Here is a 21,959-nt window from a genome sequence, read left to right on the forward strand (position 1 = left end):
TCCCATCTGCTCCAGCACTTTTCCTCTTACGTGATCCAGAGGCTCCAGTAGGTCCACTAATTTAATATTTGATTGATAAGCACATGAGAAATTTAAGTACTGTGAATGTATGTTGGTCATCTCCCATCTGCTTCAGCACTTTTCCTCTTACGTGCTCCAGAGGCTCCAGTAAGTCCACCAATTTAATATTTGATTGACTGATAATCACATGAGAAATTTAAGTACTGTGAATGTATGTTGGTTTGTCTGCACATAGAAGGAAAAGGCAAAGGTTTTCTGTCCAGGTGGTGGTTGCTGAACCAATGTGGAAAAGCTAAAACTTTGGTAAGGCGTCAGAAGATGTGCGGAAGCGCAACAGATGCTAGCAAAGTTGAAAGGTCAAAGCGGTGTGCTCATTCGAGAAAGACGATTCATGCTCAGCAGGTGGCAAAGTCACCATCAATCATCACTCAACTTCCTGAGAGGTCAGACAAAACCCTCGACGACGACCCTCTGACCCCCACGCTCGTCTTCACTCTCCACCAAGTCAACTTCCATGACACGTGAACAAGTTTTGGTTTTAGCTGAGCTGCTCGCTGTTGATGAATGATTTTGCTAGCTTGGTTACTTGACCTGGAGTTGCTTGAGTCACAGTAATGAAAATATAAACAACCTCCATCCCCAAACCCTTCTATTCATATTCCGCCTGCATCGCTGCCGTTTTACTCCAGGTATTTAAAAAAATGGTTTTATTGCCAACTTTCAGCCAATGACCGCAGAAATGAGACCAAGGTCACCAAGCAGAGTCGACCGAGATTTCATTTACATTTAGAACAAAATGAAACAAATAAAGCTGCTACTGAAAAAAATTAAAAATCTGAATTCCATTGTAAATGACTGCACCCTCATGCTAATTGGTGACGCGATGATCTTTCCACTACAGTGATGAGGCAGATGGCGTTGTCGTCTTCCCAGGTGACATCACTTCGTCCTGACATCTGCTTCCAAGCTGTTGACACATGACCTTCCTCTCGGAGGTCGTCAATGGCTCTTCCTTACTTCGTGTTCTTTTCGGGATGGAAACACTTGAACCATTTGAAATTTGGCTGCTGCTACACAGCGTTTCGGATAACGCATTGTCGGGAGGCATCCTCACACTTCGAAAATGAGTACCTTTCAGTAAAGTAAAATCATAAACATAATTATAAATAAAGGAAATTAAGGCAACTATTACACTGCACGCTTTGTGTAAAAAATGGAATACAGTGGTGCCAGCTGTATTGCTAAAATTATGCTAACTGCCATATGGGTAACAATTTTGCTATCAAAGCACTAGCAGCATCGCCAATAAGAGGACATGCTGCTAACAGCATTGATAGCAATGTTGCTAATGTTGAAAACAAAAAAGCCAACAGTGCTTCTCGAAATGTTGCTTATTAGGCACTAATGATGACAATCTTAGCAAGAACGTACATTTTATTCTACATTTTGATATGTACACAACAAGCGACTTATGATAACATGTCCAAGAAAAATAAACAATTGCACATCAGCTTCCACTTTTCGTCCTACTTTAAAAATAAAATAAAAATAAAAATCAGGATACAAAGATAGATCCAAGATGACCGATCGCTCACTCCAAAGTGGCCACGGCGGCATTTATAGTCCAAACAGAACAGAGGAAGGAGTACCAGGACTTCATGAAATACTGTAGTATTACAAAGACTATAAGCAAAAGTATACTTTCTGCGTGTAAAATATGACATCATCATGATTATCATCATCAGGCACTTCGCAACGCCGCAACTAGCGCAGAGACAACCTATTTTCCATCACATCTGTTACTGTGGCGACCACACACAAATTTCATTTTGTACGCACAAAACGGAAAAAATACATTAAAAATACAATTTAAGAAGTTTCACATGTTTAAAGAGTACTATGATGATGATGCTGCTAACTAGTGACCTAGCTCATTAGCATCCAGTCTGGAACGCAAAGTATGATGGCAAAGTTTGATTCCAAAACTTTTATGGCTTCTTTGGAGAGTTCAATTAATGACTGCAATTTACTTCACTTCATGTTAGCATCTTAACTTAGCCTAGCTAAGCTTTTAGCAGGGGCGAAGGTAATCTTTTGACAAAAACAACACGGAATGGAATTATTTTGAATTGGGAGTAACTGGCAACAAGGCTGGCCGCATTCTCTAATTTAGAATGTATTACAAATAATGAACATAATTATTATATGTTGTCAGCTTATGAGTGTGGCAAGCTTTTCAATGATACCATCCTTGTGAAAATAGGCTAAAGATTAAGAAAGTTATGTGGCCATCTCTTGCAAATTTCCCAAGCTTGCAGGGAGAGAGTTATGGGAACATTTCATGCAGATTGCAGCTTGTGGGCACATGCTCATCATTTAGAATGAATTCTGATTCACTAACATACGCGGGTTGGTGAGAAGCAAATTGGCCAGTCCGTAAGTGTCATCAACGGGTGATTTTGTGAACATGTACTTGTGAGCAGAGGGATAACATTTCGATGGATTTATTAGTGAATGAGGTCCAAAGATGCTAACAATGTCCTATCATTGTTTCTGACAGATTTGCTCACGGCGGCGCCAGCAATGTTGCCAACAATGATGCTGAAAAGGGGCTGTCAGTGTTGCTCACAAAGTGGTAGCAGAGTTCCTAAAATAGATGCTAACAGCAATGGGAGTAATGTCGCCACCAGTAATGGTAACCAGCTTGTGGGCACATGCTCATCATTTAGAATGAATTCTGATTCACTAACATACGCGGGTTGGTGCGAAGCAAATTGGCCAGTCCGTAAGCGTCATCAACGGGATGGTGATTTTGTGAACATGTACTTGTGAGCAGAGGGATAACATTTCTATGGATTTATTAGTGGTTGAGGTCCAAAGATGCTAACAATGTCCCGTCACTGTTTCTGACAGATTTTCTAACGGCGGCGCCAGCAATGTTGCCAACAATGATGCTGAAAAGGGGCTGTCAGTGTTGCTCACAAAGTGGTAGCAGAGTTCCTAAAATAGATGCTAACAGCAATGGGAGTAATGTCGCCACCAGTAATGGTAACGAGGCCCTGACAATGTCGCTAAATACGCATCAACCGCTAACAGGGCCGCGATAGTCTCGCTAAAAAGGTGCTAGCAGTGTTGCGTGTTACCTGACAACACACGCTAGTTCGCTAGCATATTAACACTCAAAGGCCCAATTGTGTCAAAGCGAGCTAATTTGTGGTCGTCTTTGCATCTGCTTTTCTTTCTTCTAGCGCGGGCAGCAGGTGGCTGCCGATGAAAAATTCAGTGTGAGAGAGCAGCTCGTGAGAGGAAGCGGAGAGGGGTTGGGGGGTGAGTAGCAGGACGAGGGTGACAATGAAGTGGGAGAGGGGGGAGGATGATGAAGGCACGGAGGTGGGCTAATGAACAACAACATTGAAAGCCCGGAGCAGCAGGCAGGCCAGCGAGCCGAGCCCAGAGTGGAGGTGGTGGGGGGATTAGATGTGAGTTAGACAGCAAATCAGAGCTGTCAACACTTCCTAGTAGAGCATCCACAGAGACAGCACCTCATTAATTATTCATGAAGGGGGGGGGTTGTATTTTTATGAGCGACACAGCATGTCCCATTTTTCCATCATTTTTGGGCAGGGGTAGGAAACTCCGGTTCCTCGAGAGCCATATCCTGCCTGTTTTAGATCCCTCCCTACTCCAACATACCTGATTCAATTGTTCATGATCGTTTCAGCCCAAACCGGAGTTCCCTACCCCTGCTTTAGGGGGACAAGTTTTATTTTGGGAGGCGGAACATGGAGTTCACCAAATCAGGACATGGAAGTCGTGGCGATGAATCGGTTATCAACACGGAAGCCAACAACACTGTTCGTTTTCTCTTCTATAGGGAGAACCGAGGAATGAAGAACAGAAAGTCAATGTAGCATAGTATTGAAGAGAAAAAAAAAAAAAAACATCACAAATCCGCCGCTGTACTCTGATCGAGAACATCTCGGTGTTAGCATAGCATTGAGACGGAAAACAAAAATGAAACATCCTTGGGATAGGAAGTTGACTGAACGTAGACATGCTGTTGAGCATGGTAGGCTTAGCCTTGAGGTGGCAAATAATATTAAAAGCCTCCACTGTGCACATTTTTTCCTATTCATTTAATTTGGTAGGATGAAGCGCAAGTAGATCAAATATCACTTTAGGTCACTTGTACGCATCTCACAGCAAGGCATTCTGGGAGGTCTCTTTTTTTGCTGGCGCTGCCACCGTGGGAGGTTACACACATGTGCTGTACACATGCACACAGAGCTGTTAACAGCGATCATCAACTAGTTTTACGATGGCAATTTCCAAGTATTTTGATGACTTTCGAGTTGATCCACAACTCGCAATGCTGACAGAAAGTTACTCTGGATAACCCATACACGCTGTCCAAGGTTTGATTTTTTTGCCGGAGGTCCCGACATTGTTTCCTATCTGGTGTTGACAACATGCTCAGTAACACACGCCAGATGAAAGCTTACAAATTCACTGGAAGATTACAACGATTTCCTTAGTGGATGGATACAGCGTGTAAACTTCAAAATCATGTGTGAAGAAGCTACTTAAGTTGTCGCACAGGTAGCTAAACCAACGGGTGTTGTTAATTTACTATTATTGGCTTGTATGAATAGCAGCGATCGGCGTTTGCCTCAAGACACATCCGCTAGCAGGCTTGCACTAGCCAACTAGCTTGCTAATGAATCCAAAACATTAGCGGCTTGCAGTTTAATATTGTTTCATGAGATTTTTTACATTTTGTCGATATAAAATAATCACTACGATCTTAAAGATAAGCTAATTTAGTGCTGACAAAGCGATCGCTGCACACAGGAACCCAAATTATAGATTGGTCACGGCAGTCTGCCACTTCGCTTGCCGTGTTTTAAAAAATTTCTTTAGTCTCCTTCCTGGCCTAGGTGCATAATTATCTTCGGTTATACCACTCAATGACGCAGCAAGAGTGCGCCATTTTTAGAACAACCCAGAGGCGTGTTATGCAATCAAATGCAAACAGTTGAATGCTATCCACACAAGATGGTGAGCGGGGAAAAACCCAAACAAAAACAAAGCGGAAGTGACTTCACATGTGAACGATCTATTCGGGCTGGCTAGCATGTTAGCCTAGCACTGAGCCGGAAAACGAAAAAATCTGACAACTGTCGCCAGGAACAAAAATGAAGACAAGGTACCGATTGTGCGTGTCAAGCCATGGCTGGAGGGGGTTCGAACAACGGGCCGCACAGTTTTGGGTTCACAGAACGGATGCCGGCGATAAGCGTGTCACAAAATGGACGCCTCGGATGCCAGGCTAAGGTGGGGGCTAACCCTCAAGAATAAAAGAGTCGTCCTTTCTCAGAGCCGATGCGGTTGAGTCTGGCGAGCTGCGAGGGCGAAGGTGGCACGTCGTGGCGGTACGGACCTTTGGGGGATGCCACCGGGGAGGCCAGCACGTCTCTGGGGGAGGCCCGGTCCTTGGCCTCCAGCTCTCGCCGCCTCTGCTCTTGCCGGAGGAGCTCCTGCGCCTCGAGGAGGACCCTGGCGTTGACGTTGGCCACGCTGGGGAAGCCGTTGCGGGAGCCCTGGTAGCTGGAGTAGCGAGGATTGTCCTTGGCCGTCTGGAAGACCTCCCCGGCCGGGTACGACTTTTCCCAAGAGTCCTGAGAGATGGAGCTGGGATTCTTCCGGGGTTGGCTACACACCAAAATAAACCAACATCATCTCATGAACACAAATATCAGAATAGAGATGAAAAAAAATTCAAGTTTACTCTAAAGCTCATCATGAAAATACACTTTGTGTATATAAAACAACCACGCCGCTTTGCCTTCTGCAAGCTTCGTGCTAGCAGACGATGCAAAAGGCCACGGACAGGCTCGTCAATGGCAACCAGAGTCACGGTGTTATGATCTCCGATACAGAGGGACCACATCACTTTTATTTTTGTTTTACATTATTGTATGCATTGTGTATTTTATATTATTATTTTTATTATCAAAACCTGATGTGCGAGAGTAAGTTTTCTTGCATCACCCTGTAACCCGATAACATGGTAAGCTGTCCACTGTAGTGACCGCTGTCCCTCAAAGGGTAAAAAAAAAAAAAAAAAAAAGTTAAAAATTGTTGGCCAGTATAGATCACATTGTAATATATTTTGTAATATTTATGAATTGTGGGTTAGGTTCAGCAACAGGTGGAGTAAAATCCATTTTGTGCAACCCAAAAATCCACCATCAGTTGAGCTGACGCATCGTGCGAGAAAGGAGCCAAGGGTCCAAAAAGCGTCAAACGAGCATCCAAACGCAGACACCGCCAACTGTTTCATCTCCCAGTCTATCAATAATAGACGTGTTTATCAGCCAGCGGGAAGAACCCGTCGTCGTCGTCCTCCTCACACTTGTTTCAATGTGATCACCACGACTGAATATCATCTTTTCAAGGAACAGCGAACACTGCTGCCGCCGCCGCTATCTCCCGCTGCTCGCTGAGTCGCGCCGGAAAATAAAGCTCGGGTTTTCTTCTCTCGCACGCTCCGACGGTTTACAATCTTCTCGTTGGTCACGCTCTCCTTTCATTTGGACAAAGACGGCCTGTGCATGAGCTTGAGGCGCGCACGTGACAAACATATGAACATAAACCAACTATCAGGAACATAATTCACGTACACCAATGTGCATCGTCGAACAACAACGACAAACGTGAACCGATGCAAAACTAAACGGAGAGGCGAACATGAATCAACATAAACAGACAAAAATGAAGCAAACACATCCAGAACACATGAAGGTAGGTAAACATACAGGACATAGACATATCGTAACATGCATGAACAATTGAATGCACAAAAAAATCTGCAAGCATACGTGGAAAATACACAAATAAACATGACACAGACGAATACACGCATTCATACATGAACATCATCTTACCGTGGCAGTGAGCTGTACTGCCGCTGAGCCTGAGCAAAAGAATCTTCCTGCCGTTGACGCTGCATCTGAACCTCTACCGACACCGAGTGACGACCCGGCTGGTGCCCGGCCGCCGCGCTGGGCCCGTTGGACTGGAAACGACACCATATGACATTATCATGATCCATTTGAATACTGTCATAGAGTCACTGGCATTTTCCAAAGACATGACGCTCATTTTTGTTGCTGGAGCGTGTTCTTAGTCAAGACTTGGAAACTTTTGACCTGAGGTATGTGCAGCCAATGGATTCAAATAGTATTTTTGTTTTGGAAAAAAAAAAAAAAAAAAAAAGGGGGATTTTTATTTCAAGACCATATTGCGCAGCCCTACCAACAGTCAATATTGCCACCTAAAACACAGCCTGGACACTTCAAGGTTTTGTTTTGTTTTCTTCTTATTTTATTTTTTACATCCCGCGCCCTCGAAGAGCCAGGCATTTTTTATTCACCAAAAAAAAAAAAAAAAAAAAAAAAAAAATCTACTCATCAAAATCAGCAGCTTCCCACTTACATGGGCCCACCCCCCAAAATAAATAAATAAATCTGTTTTTCTTCTCCAAGTTGATTATTGATTGAAAGTTATTGCTTAAAAAGTTTGAGTGTTATATAAGAGTTACAATCAGAATTTTTTTCAAGCAAACAAGCAAGACAGGGGTGGACCCCCCCCTCAAAAAAAAAGATTACAATCAAACAACGGTTAAGAATGTGACTGAAAACATGACCTGTATAGTTATTTATTTTTTATTTAATAGATAATCCTGCCCCCCATCCCCTGCAGTTGAAATAAAGCAATGACAAAAGGAAAAACAAAAATAAAATTGTATTGTTTTTTTTTTAAATATAAAATTGGGGGATTTTATTTTAAGCACCACCATTTTATTTGTGTCGTCAAGTCTGACTGACAAGTGACAAGGATGACGATGAGCTGCCTGTTCAGGTACACGTGGAGTCACTTACCGGGCCAAGATGATGATGTCATAATGATGATGTCATAACGGTGGTCAGGTGACAACAAACAAGACACGAGGGGACGGAGTGAAGGGAGAAGCATGCTGGACACTCTGACACAAGTTACTGAGGATGATGATGAAGATGTTAGTCAAGGTTAATTCGTGCACTTTGAGCACATCATCACGCCCATATAAGGACAGAGGTTATGCCCCGCCCCCTTCCCTGCACAACATTCGTATCCATCAAAAAGGCTTGGTGCTTGTTTGTGCATTTACTGCACTGTTCATTTGAAAGAATGACCTGTTTATGGATATTCAAACGCTTTAAATTTGGACAGAATTTTTTTTCACCCAAATCTGATTAATCAATTAACTGAAAAAAATAATTGACAGATTGATTTATCAATCCATTTTCCAAACCTTCTCACTAGGGTCGGATTAAAATAATCAAAAGGGAGCAGCTCTTAAACTGTAAAACGTGCAGCTCGTCCATGTGATCGGTTTTGGAATTAGCCGATCTCACTCATGGATGATCGATAGGTTTAGGAAACATCGCATACTCCCCTGATCGAACAGCCCAGTTCATTAAAAAGTATCTTTTTCCATTTTTAAATGTATCACTTGTCTCAGGATATAATTGATTCATTGATTTATCATAATTCTTGAGCACTCCTGGCATAACTAGTGATCAATTATATAGGACCAAAAATAAATAAATAAATAAATAAATAATATATTTAAATGATGGTATTGATTCCTACATGCAAGCAGAGAAATTCCGCGTGAAAAGAAAAAAAAAAAAAGTCCACAGAGACCATCGAGCCTTGGAGGTACTAAGAAAGACCTCGAGGAAGCTCTTAGACCAAGTTTTTTAGTGTGTGAACGAGGAGATCATGCAAATTGATGGCAAAGTTCTGAGACACGGTTCCTGAGGTCTGAAATCTTTCAGTCTTGTTGCCCAAGCGTTGTTTTCCTTGTTGTGCTAAAAGAGTCAAACGTGTCAGAAAAACGTTTTATTACGCAGACAAAGAAGAGAAGAAAATTGAGTCTCTCGGCTCTCCGCGGATTTGATCGAAATCTAAAAGGCGAACCACATCGGCACATTGACAAACATTAAAAAATGGACGAGGGCTAACAATCACGTTTAAAAAACACTCCATTTGAACAAGAATTGCACAACACAAAAGTCCAAATGTGCTTGCTGTTGAGTCTTTCAAAAGGAGTTCATCAGATCATTTCATCCTTGCGACAGCACACAAACATCGTTTCACATTCAAACTGGCTCAGAAATACACATAACCTACGTTTGATCATTTTGCTCAATTCAAGTGTGAAAAGGCACCAAAAAAAAAATAAATAAAATGACAACAGGTGATGAGCTGACAGCCCCTCCCCTGATTTGCCAAGAGTTGTCGACTTGGTGGGCGTGTCCATGCCAACGACTGACAGAGATAAGGGACCAATGAGATTAGTGGTGATGCTCGCATGCAGACAGTCCGAAGGGGTGTGCGTGTGCTGTGTTAGCGTTGGGTGCGCGTCCGGTCTAGTCTGGTCGGCGGTTAGTGGTGGTTAGCATCCCATCGCTAACGCTGTTAGCATCCCGTCGTCAGACACTCACCCACGGCTGCTCGAAGCCGAACGCGCGCCTGCGGTCGTCATCAGCGTCGGCGTCGGGAACGTTCTGCGCCTGCTGAAATTCCTGCCTCAGCCGCTGTATCCGGTCGTGGTTGCTTGGGGCCACGCGGTTGCTAAACAACAAACACACACGCAGATCTGTCAGTGAGTCGGAGCATGGCAGAGAGATGAATGTGAGTGTGTCTGAGTGTGACATATCCAGATGAGTGTTGCCGTAAGTATTTGAGAGTGTGTGAATGTGAGAGAGAAACTGAAACAGTGAGAGTGAAGAAATCGAGTGCGTGAGTTGAGTGCGAGTCTCTCGAAACGAGTGAGTCGGTATGTGTTAGTCCCTCATCTTGCTCTTGCTCATCTCACACACGGTTACCGGGAGTGTGCATGCACGTGGGTTTAGGTGAGAGACCGATGACTGTGTGAAACTGCGACTAAGGAAGTGTGTGTGTGTGTGTGTGTGTGTGTGTGTGTGTGTGTGTGTGTGTGTGTGTGTGTGTGTGTGTGAGTGAGAGAAAGAGAGAGAGATTGACATGTACCAGTGCATTCCAAAAGTTGTTCTAGCTATTGGACGTGCACGTGAGGAGTCTCTGACAGGTGTCAATCAAAAGCGATTGTCAAATCAGACAACGTCCGCAATGAAGTGTCCCGTGAGTGCATTTCAATGACATCATCATTGACGTAAATGAGATGCGGCGGTGTTGCCTTCAAGACCGGTTGTAAAACCGATGTTCAAATTTTAAAGAATTAACCAATACAAGTTCCTCCCTTGTGATGCAGGTTCAACTGTGCAATATGTTCCTGACAATTAAAAAAAAAAAATGTCATCAACAACGTCATCCCTTTATAGCTCAGCCTTAACATTCAGTCATATTCGCTTTTTAATTCAGTGAATTCGACGTTCCACGAGGAAGAAACGTTGGGATGTTGAATCTGAAGGAGACACTGAGGCGCACGCACACACACACACACACACACACACACACACACACACACACACACACACACACACACACACACACACACACACACACACACACAATACTCACTCAAGTAGACTGACACACTCTTGCACACAAACACACATTACTCTTTCTCTCACACATACACATGCACACAAACTCTCACTTTCACACACGTATCTCGCTCTCCAAGTCACTCACTCACTCACTCACTCACTCACTCACTCACTCACTCACTCACTCGCTCACTCACTCACTCACACTTCAACGCAAACACACGCTCACACTGGCTCACTCGCTAAAACATTCACTCACTAACTTCTGCACATAAAAACACAAAAACTTTCATTTGAGCAGAAGACAGATTGTCCAACATATTTGAACCATTTACCACGAGTCATGATAAAAAAAAAAAAAAAAAAAATGTGATCATCACTTTACGATGCGTCTGTGGCGTAAAGGAAATTAGGCGGTGATGATGATGCTACTGCTACTAGTGGCTCTTTTACTTTCGAGTGTTGACTCATGGCGCTTCGACACACCTGCACTCGACGCCGTCCGCCCTCGCTACGCCGGGCGCGGCGCTGCGTTCCTTTCAGAAAGGGCTGCTGGCTGGCGGCTTCCCCGCCGGTCGGCGAGAGCGCTCAGATGGCGGGGCATACGCGCGAACTCGCGCTTTGCCTTTCCGCCGCTCACACGGCGATTGAGCGTTTCACGGCTCAGTTGCCATGATTGCCTTTATCCATTCGCACTTCGATAGTTGGTTGGTTTGTTCTAATGCTTTGATGTTTGTTGTTTTCAGGTCAGTTTTCGAACAATGCTTGTGGACATTCTCATCCAGGTCATTTTGTTCTCAGGGCATTGAAACAAATATTTTGGTGTTCAGGATTTTATTTTATTTTTGGCCGAATAGTTTGTCTGTTATTATTTGCGTATACTGTAATTTATCACTATTCTGTTTTGTTAATATTTTGTGTTTTTTTTAAATAAAATTGTTATATCAATATTGTGACTTATTAAAAATGTCACAATATTCTAGAATGGAATTTTGGGGGATTTTTCCTCACCAATATTTGTACATTTTTAAAATTTTAATAGTACGTATTATAGTATTTTAGCCCTTGTCTAATATGTTTTAAAAAAATTTGGAATTCTTTTATTCTATCTGTAATATTGTGGGATATGTTCCTGATATTTTTTTCCATTTCTCCTGAATGCGTTTTTTTAAAAGTATATTTTTGGGTGAGAAAAAAAAAACATCAAATTTTTCAATGTTATCCACGTTTTCAGGGCTCTTACAACTCTAAGTGCTTCGATAAAATGAACATTCTTGATATTTTTGCATTTTTCTCAAAAGTCCAGTCGTCCGTTTTATTTTTGGTAGACAAAATTTTATGTGTCGACTATTTCAAATTGCTTTCCATGTTTCTTGTAACACTCTGAGATTTTGATTTGGATTGGCCGTTAAATTGCTTGCAAATCTGTCAGCCATCGGGGAGGCTGCAAAGCCGCTTCATGGGCAGCGAAAGCTGAGGAGAATCCGGATGACCTGCAGCTCGGTGTCTTGTTGATGCGAGCGCCACTAATCTCTCCGCAGCGTCAACACAAACACGCCTTGTTGAGCATGCTAATCCTCGGCTAATGCTTAGCATCCATTCACACCCGTTCCCATTTGGAAGCAAAACGTTGCCCTGGAAATGCTTGACAGCACAGAGCAGCAGCAAGCGACACGTTTTTGTTTTGAATATTAAAAAAAAAAATATATATATATATATATATTGTTGTATATTTTTAATATAATCAATTTCTTTTAATGTTCTTTGACAATTGTGTAGGTTTTAGTTTGTGTTTAATTCTTTTTAATGTGTGCTGATTTTTTCGGCTTAGTTTCCAATATTTGTTGATGTATTTTTTTAAAAAATCAATCTTTGTTTTAAATTTAACCCCCCAACATTGATGTTTTGTCATCCAATATTTTTTAATAATTTTATCCAATATATTGAATTATTTTTGAATATTTGGTTTATCAAATATTTTTGAGTCTTTTGTTACATATTTTTTAATCGAATATTTGAATATTTTCTTGAGTAATTGATTACTTTGCATTTTATTAATTTTAACATTTGTGTATTTTCCCCCCAACATTCTATTACATTAATATAATTTCATATTATTAAATAATTTACGGTTATACAAAGCTTTTTTTTCTTTCTTTTCTTTTTTTTTTTTTAAAAAGGTTGTTTCAAATTTTTTAAAAACTTTGTGATTTTCAGTTTTAAAGAGAGACTTCAAAGTTCCTCAATGTCCTTTAAAGGTTTGTTCAGGGTCTGAAACTCTTATTTTAAAATCTTTTAAGTGATGAAGGGTGCACGGTGTTCCAGACTGTTCCGGGCTGTCGGCTAACAAGTTGGGAAGGTTTGTAGGGGGGAGGGACGCTTGGGGGTCCACGCCACCTTTGGTCGGTCATAAAGACGTCAATGTCTTGCCTACTCGAGTGAAGAAGTCTCTGTTGTTTCTGACAGCTTCAAAAGTTTTTCTTCAAAGCGACGTTACTGAACGAACGCTTTGAACTCTCAAGGCAAAACACGTAGCATTTTTTTTTTTTTTTAAATTCCTGGTTGGGCATGAAGTCAGCATTTTATATAATTCGGGAAAATACGCTCAAATTTCCATTCTCGAATATACAGATGTATCTTTTGAAGATACTTTGGGAGGCACTGTCGAACAGACGCTCTCCCTTTTCTGAGAACCAACACCATGACCTCACACCAACTGAATCCAATCAAGCAATATTTTATAAAGAGACAACAGGCTGAACAACCAATTTCCTGCTGCATAAAAATGATTGAGGGGAATTGACTCACTGATTTTCCCCCCTTTCCTGACACCAAATAACAAATCAGATATATTACCCAATGACGTCAAAGCTTCAACCAATGCATTTTTATGATACTTTTCAGAAAAGAGATGACATATTTTAAGGAACCTTATCAAAGCGAGCCCCCCCGCCCCCACTTTGCCCATCAAGGGAAAGAGACAGGGCGGGCATCAAAAGAGCACCAAGGATGGAAAAGAAAAGTCAAAGGGTGTCAGCGCGCCGAAGCCTTCACGCTTGACGCAATCCCTCCCGAGGATGTCTGCTGCTGTCTGGAGAAGATATCCCAGGATGGGAAGCGCGTTTGAAGGCTGAGCTGAGGGGAGAGGGCATGGCAGCACAAGATAAAGGGAAGCAGGAAGGAAGGATGAGTCCGAGGAAGATAGCGGGAGGTGCAACAGGAAGCAAGTTGCAAAAGAAAAGCAGGACAAAGCCGCGAATAAGTTTGCCCTCGACAAATTCTGCGAGAGTACATCACAATCCCCCCCTGAGGGGTTTTGTAAACGTTTTGCACAAGGAGCAAAGGTCGAGTTCTCCTCAGAGTTCAAGGTCGCAAATGTTTGCCAAACGTGCTCCAGACGTATGCCAACAGCTTAATTTTTTTTTTTTTTTTTGCAAGAAAATTTGAACTCAACGTTCGCGACCTTCGCCAACACTCGCCGCTTTATGACAGCTGAAATGCTAATTTGTCAGATTCTGGACAAAGATGTCACTGCAAATTATGGCAATGCTATGTCTCTTTGGCCATTGAATTTCATGAATTTCAGAGTTCAAAAATACTCATCAATATTATTATTATTTGTGATATTTGTTTATCCAGATAAGGCAATTAAGAAACTCCCAAGTATTTAATCACATACAGTATTTGTTTGAACAGAAAATAAAGGGGGAAAAAATGGAACCCTTTTTTGTTGTGTTTTTGCCATAAGGCATATTATCTCGCTGGAATTAAAAGAAAAATCTTTTTGAACTCGAAAAATTCTCGTTTGATGAGTTCAAGACAATATGAAGCAATACTTTTGTGTTTCATGTTTCACCAGTGCTCCATATGATCATAGCGAGAAATCCAATAGTCTTGAGTGTCAGCACCTTCACGTTCCCGCCGAACACTCTAGAGAAGACGCGGAAAGGCTGATGTGGAAAAAAAAAAAAAAATCAAAAGCCAAAAGAGGTTTGCGCTTCTTGCGTCTTCTGCGCTTGCGAGAGCGACGGCGCTCGCCGCGGGGCCAACGACAGGCGAGCATGAATGAATTGCTGCAGGCGAATATTTTATAGATTAGACGGACGCCACTGAGGAGGAGGCTGGCGAGGGCCTCAAAGAGATTGGAAAGGGTGGAGTGGGGCGGCGGGGGGGAGGGGGGGCGCTAACATGCTACGTCATGGTTAAGTGATTAAAGCGGGGAGATGGAGGGGGGGGGTCAGGGTTCAAAGTACGTTCTGGCATCACGTGAAATCAATCCCTGGAGAACATGCTAGCTGCTTGATGGCAAGCCAGGGGGGTCATAAATAAGACATTAAGGAGATTGAAGGGGGTCGCGTGGGGGGCTCGGCTTGACTTAAGTGTGCCACTTGTGTTGTTAGTTGTGCGCCTCGGTCGTTTTTCACAGAGAAGGCGGCGAACGGGTGCGCAGCTCTTCGCATGTGGCTGATGATTTACTGCATTGTGTCGCATCGGGGCCGCCGCTCAGTCGGTCGCCATCGGGTGACGTCACCGCGCATCATAGCGAGAAGTCAGGCTGCTTCGCTACGCTCGTCAATCTCGTTTACAGTGAAAGCCTCGCTATTGGCGGCGGCTGTTAGCAATCACATGAGAGCAAATGTTATCGTTGCTCATTTTGATGCGGCATGATAGTGGTGAGTTCAATTTTCATGGGAAAAAAAAACATTAAAAAATACATTTTGGGTGTTGGAGGGGCCTGGAACAGAGAATTGACAATTTCTATGAGAATAGACGACTTGAAATTCGGTCAGGTTACAAAAATAGCCCCAGAATACACACATGAAAAAAAGCAAAACAAAACAAACCCCACCATTACTTTGAGTGAATTTGTGAATGTTGACCAAAAGATAGGTCAAATTTAAGTCGATTTAATTGCGACACAGGCACACAGAAATAACAAATCTATCAAGCACAAAGCATTACAACCACCTCGTGTATCACAACACTCACGAACACACAATTAGAACACAGAAAAGAAACCACATCAAATCCTCATCAAAATTTGATGTCATTTCCATGCAAATCAGGAAACCAAATACAAATAAAAGGTTTGTTGCATCTTTTTTTAGGAGGGCGGGGGGTGAAAAGGTCGGCCGGTGACTTGTGTCACGCAGCACTAAAAAGACTTTCACCCGAAACGCCTGTTTGGCATGCCCAAAAAATTTGCTAAACAAACCAGCATTTGCTTCAGAGCTAGGAAGCTACGAGCTAGCCGTACCTTCTTGCGTGAGCGTGCGATCGCTGCGTTGGTCCAGGGAGCATGAACAAACATTTCAACAGTGCTTAACGGTGCTCTCACTCTGAACAACATGAAATTTGGGAAGCATGTCTATCATGAGCAGATCCGACAAAAATCTCTGAAGGGCCCAGCGTGGAAAACAAAACTGCCACTTCAAGCTTCTTTTTCCCCATGGGCAATGTGTCCATTTTCAGGGGTCCTCATTTTACAAAGACACACACACACACACACACACACACACACACACACGCGCGCGCGCGCGCGCGCGTATATAAAAATAAGTACCTGGATTGAATGTGCATGTGTGGACTCTGAAAAGACAAGTGTTTTGGGATTGAATGAGATTTTTAAAGACATCCTAAGTGGACTTATACGAAAGCCGTTAGATCCCAATCTGGCAAACAAACCGCGAGTCTTCCATTTTATTGTGCCTAACCTCCATTCGTCACCGCTCACAGATCTCTTTCTTATTCGGATGACAATAATATATGTCATATTAACATCAATGATGACTCGCTTCAAACTAACATCGATCATGACAGGTGGCCACCAGCTGCGTGCACGTAGGTTTTAACTATTGATCCCGTCATGAGAAATATGGAAGATGAGAAGGGTGGCGGACTATTAGGGCCGATTGATACGTGACAGTTTCTATTCTCCGACGGCCAGTGCGAACACGACCCGTCCCTGGGCTCATTAGTGCAAATAACGACCAATCAATATGTCGCACTTCCTGTGGAAGTCCTCTTTAGACTTGATTGATGCCGCAGTGCTACGACATGAACGGCCGATCAATTCTGACAATCGACAATTCAGACCCGCGGTCTATACTCGAATGTTTGCATGATGAACAAGCAGTTGAAAAAGGAGGAGGGAAAAAAATAGAGAACAAGACAAAGGAGAATGAGAAGAATAAGAAGAAAAGGGAGATGAAATGGAGCAGAAAGAAAATGGTGAAGATAGAAACGGAGAATAAGTGAAGGGAGAAAGTGGCGAGATGATTAGTCAACGTCCTGATTTGTCATCGCTGCTTCCTCAAGTCTTGTTGAAATTTGATCCGAACAATAACTGATGAATTTTTTTTCCCTCTAAATCTTTTCCTAAACTGTGCTTCATCTCATGACTAAATCTTGCGAGATTTCAACTCCATCTTCTGAGACTTCATGTGTTTTGGGATCGTGTATCCAGTCACAGAGATCAGCTTGATTTCACGCTTGATTTCCTCTCAATGCTTTCCGCCCACAAACAGTCAACGATAAAAGCTAAATTCCCGCCTGCGGGTTCAACTGCCGCTATCCAATAACGCGACCTGGCTGGCTCGCCGCCTTCGCCTTTAGGCGGCCATTACGCGACGGGAAAATGAGACCGGTCCAGAGCCAGACGCATTGTGAGAGTTCACATGCGCTCTGAAGCGACATTACAATATTACAAGTGTTCAAGGATGCTAACCTACAAAAAAATCAACAAAGCTTGTCATGTGGAGAACTTTTGCTACTGTAATCGTTAGCCACAGGCCAGGAGCACAAAAGAAAAACCGTAATGCGGCGACCTAGCCTCCAACATGTCTGCGTCAAAACACGCCAGCCGTCCTGCGGCATATTTGATCAGAACCGGAATGCACGTGTTCACATGTATGTGTTGTCAGGCCAAAACAAAGGTGAAGAAAAGAAGCTTGCCGGATTACAAACAATCTTGTTATGGTGTCGCTGATGTGCGAGAGGATGAAATCAACAGATGCACAACCTCAGCGGTCAACAATGGTAAATAAGAAGACAACAACATGCTTCATGTGTTTGTATGTGTGAATGATTTTGTGAATGGATAAATGGGCCTTTGCATCATGCTACACACAGTTTTGTGTGAGTTGACAGTTATTTACATTGTACCTAAACGTAGACTTGTTTATCGTATGTGAGCGAACGGACAGCCAAATGCTTGTGTGTGCGTGAATAGAGAGAAGGGCATTGACAATTTGTGCATCTGAAATGTTTTTGAAAAATTTGTTCAATTTTCATGACATAATAATGTGATTTTTTTCTTTATCTTGCAAACAAGAAATACATTTAAAAAAAAACTAAAAGTAATACTAAAACTTAAAAAACCCGACAAACCTGCTCTGAAGACTAATTAAAACACTGACTATGATGAAAATTCCATAACTATTCTAACCGTGGTGTGGATGCAAATAGATACATGTTGACAGCTTGTAGACGGACAGACATATGCTTCAAGTGAATGAATGGCCTTCCATTCATCAAATTTGTTTCATATGCTATTAAACAGAAGAAGCAACATACTGACATGAAATGTGGGTCACCGGCCTTTTTGGAACACACTGATGACACACTATAAAGACGATAAAGACTCCTCCCCCCTCTCCCCACATCTCTGTCAATCCCATCCCTCCAATCCTGTCCTCCCCTGCTGCGCCGGAACAAAATCCACGCACTGCCACCATTAGCGTCAGGGCTGGTCCAGTTGCAGATAAATGTACCCGTAAAAAAAGAAAACCCTCTTCCTGCTGTGCTATTAGTACCGCACTGAATATTAAACACCTTAAGTGGATTCCACGCTGACATTAATGGCTGCCTAAAATGACTCTCAAAGAGTTTTGCCTGGATAAAAAAAAAAAAAAAAAAAGTCCAGAAAAGCCTGTTGACGCGGCACAACGCGTCGACTTTGAATGAAAGCTACAAAAGTAGGAATTATAGTTGTCTGTGATTTCACGCTGTGCTCGATGACGCATGAATTTAGCTTTGGATCACAGCGGTTGACATTAAGACGAAAAATGATAAATTTGACATTAAATATACTGGCTTATCAAAGTATCCCTGCCCTCTCCCCCGGAACCTTTTGACCTTTTTCCACATTTCGGGCTGCAATCATAAAGATATGAAATTCGATTTTTGGTGAGTGGTCATAAAGTGGAACACAACTCATATGATATTTTCAACTTTAATAAAAAAAAAAAAAAAAATCTTAAGAAATGATAAACTGAAATGTGGGGCGGGAGATCTTATTCGGGCCCCTTTACTGTCAGTGCCACCAGCTCACTCCAAAAGTTCCATGACCAGTACCAAGACTCGGCTGTCCCTCAAAACTTTCAGCCCAAAAAAGGAGAGCACTGATCTGAGATGGAGCCAAGAGGCCCATGATCACTCTGGATGAACTGCAGAGCTCCACAGCTCGAGGTGGGAAAATCTGTCCATTGGACAAATATCAGTCGCACACTGCACAAATCTGGCCTTTGTTGAAGACTGGCAAGAAGAAAGACATTTCTAAAGAACAACCATAAAATATGCCATTTGAGGTTTGTCATCTGGGAGACAAACATGTGAATGAAAGGTCAAATGAGACCAAAATTGAACTTTTTGGGGCTAAATGTAAAATGCAACACTGCAGATCACGCTGAACAAACCGTCCCCGCTGTCAAACCGCAGCACCATGTTCTGGGGCTGCGGTTTGACAGCGGGGACTGAGAAGACATTTTGAGTTGATGGGAAGATGGATGGAGCCAATGCAGAATCTGCGGAAAGACCTGCACACTGCTGTACACAAAAGATCTCCATCTAGCCTTACTTTTTGACCATAAATTGTTCAAATTTGGACCACGTGGGTTTTACGCTGCATAGATTTTGTTTGGCAAAAAACAATTTTCAGCGACAAAAGTTCGGTCTTAGGCCACAATAGTTTTTTTTTTTAGTGGACAAATGCTTAGTTTTGGATCAAATTGGTTTAGTTTTACACCTCAAATGTTTACTTTTAGATCAAATGGTTTGGTTTTCGACCACAGAGGTTTCATTTTCGATGACGAAGGTAGTTTTCGATCACATCGGTTTAGAGTTTTCGACCACAAAAATTGAGTTTTAAGACCTCAAATGTGTGGTTTTGCACCACAAATATTTAGATTTTGGTTTACAAATGATTTAAATTGAGACCACACAGGATTTCAACCACAAAAATGTTTTTTTAATTATCAACCACATAAATTTGCATTCATACCATAAAGGATTTGCCTCCGCCCCTCCAAGTACAATGCCCGTTTTTTTTTTTTTTTTTAGACGGGATTACTTTTAGGACCGCATTGGTTTCATTTTTGACCACAAAGGATTAGTGTTAATCAAATGAAAGCAGATGATGTTCAAGAGAGAAACCGTGCAGTAGATTATGAATGAAGAGGGATTAAAACAACAGTGTAATCCGGGATTGGCACATTCATTAAGTGACATCATCAGACATGACTCGACTTTAGTAGCCATTAAACACATCTTCTAATGGTTCACATCTGTTTTCATCCCAAGAGGATAAGGAGAGATGTTTTTTTTCTTTCTAATTGGGAGCAACGATAATGATGTCATATAGAGGCGGGGAAACATCACCTGCTTGCTATCTTTGAGAGGAGATCTCCTCAGTCAGCATCCAGACCTTTTAAGTGCACCGAGGCATCCACTCCCACGTCCATTAAAGTTTCTTCCCGTGGGCATAGAACTCAGTCGAGGAGTTTTTGGCTGGCAGCCAGAAGATTTGCTCTTGTCATCCCGCCGCCGTGTTACAACAGCTGCCAGGCCACTTCAATGTAACTAAACGCACACGCGAACTAGCACTGCGTAAACGGCATGTAAGAGAAGCACTCATATATTAAATGTGACCATTAGAAGCCTCACATCAAACTATTTCAATTCAAGACATTTGATATTCAGGACAAATTGAAGAGTTTTAAAGACTTTTTGAGGGCTGTTTTGATCAAATTGAACACCTCAAAAATGACCAAGAAATTGACTCATTTTTAGATGTCACTATATAAGCAATTTTTCAAAAAAAAAAAAAAAAAAAAATCCCTTGGTTTTTTTGGGGGGGGGGGGGGGGGGGTCAAATAATGGCTGGTTTAAGGAAGTCGAATTTTTCATCTTTTTAAGACTTCTCATTCACAAAATATGATCATAATTAGTGCGCGACAAGGGATTAATAATACACCAAAATACGGAAGTGACAACATTATTTTGTCAGTATTTTAAAAATAAAACTGACGTTGAATGAAGCCAACCACAATCAAATTTAGGACTTCATGATTGATCACTAGAGTCAGGCGGCTGTGATGTCGAGTCAATATTACTTACGTAACATTTTTTTTTCTTATTAAATCTTTAAGTAATGCCGTGCTAATATTTGTTTTATAACCAAGCTATCATTGGTGGTTCTACTCATTCAGATCTCCATGATGCTAAAAATGTTGGATATAAGGAGTCATTTTTAATGAAATAAGACCTTCATATCAGAAAATTGAATTCACATCCATTAAAAAATTATTACTTATATTGCTGAGGTCTGACTGAATGATTGGTGTGAAGGAAAAGGATAAATGAGATCTGAAGTGTTTTGGGTGGTTGGCTACAGATCGTTAATCTTGATGATTTGTGGTCGCCATAGCAACAACATTGAAACTATTACACGCTGATGTCGCATTGGTAGAAACAATTGCAACATTTGCAGTTTGAACTCATTTGCAGGATGAGGGTAAATTAGTGGAGCGTTGCATTGTGGGTAACACACAGCCCGAAGCGGCTAGTGAAGTACAAACCAAACGGGAGAAAAGAGAAGATCAAGCACAGCCGAGCTACGAAAGCAGCAAAAAGCAAAGCAAAAAAAAAAAAAAAGGCCGAGCTGTGCAAATCCTTCCTTTGCTGAGGTGGCTACTTTCCTGCCAAAGTTAAGAGTACCGAAGGAAGGCGCCTCGCATCGCACGCCGGCAGCGAAGGTCCGTCAACATTCAAGTTTGCGTCATCAGCTTTTCCCGCGTGCGGAGCGACGGCGACCCCTCTGGCGAAGCCGCCAGACGTTCTGTTCCCAACCATGCCCACCCAGTTCGCACATGATGAAGCCAACGCGATTGGCGAACTCCGTCCCTCTCAGGTGTTGAGTAGAACTCGATTACTTTGGCACAAAATGTTCCTTCTCTTGATGTACTTGATGAGTGTTCAGGAAATTAAAGTGAACGCCAAGTGTCGGTAAGAAGCCCCCGGAACAAAAAAATAAATAAAAAAAATTGTGGCATGCGATGCTCTCACCAGAGATTCTGGAAA

General features: G+C 42.3%; 1 protein-coding gene across 10 annotated transcripts in view; it reads right to left on the reverse strand.

Annotated features, from left to right (window-relative positions):
* Positions 1–3,835: 3,835 nt before the first annotated feature.
* Positions 3,836–21,959, reverse strand: part of pard3ab (par-3 family cell polarity regulator alpha, b) — a 105,202-nt gene continuing 87,078 nt past the window's right edge. For all 10 annotated transcript variants that reach the window (XM_019892882.1, XM_019892880.1, XM_019892875.1 and 7 more), the window contains 3 exons: positions 9,576–9,705; positions 6,969–7,099; positions 3,836–5,733 (listed from right to left, as the gene is read on the reverse strand). In XM_019892882.1, the coding sequence (XP_019748441.1) occupies positions 5,370–5,733; positions 6,969–7,099; positions 9,576–9,705 (625 nt within the window). In that variant the 3' untranslated portion in view covers positions 3,836–5,369. The remainder of the gene's footprint in view (positions 5,734–6,968; positions 7,100–9,575; positions 9,706–21,959) is intronic.

The sequence above is a fragment of the Hippocampus comes genome, unplaced genomic scaffold, assembly GCF_001891065.2.
Source record: "Hippocampus comes isolate QL1 unplaced genomic scaffold, H_comes_QL1_v1.1 scaffold255, whole genome shotgun sequence".
Classification (NCBI taxonomy): domain Eukaryota; kingdom Metazoa; phylum Chordata; class Actinopteri; order Syngnathiformes; family Syngnathidae; genus Hippocampus; species Hippocampus comes.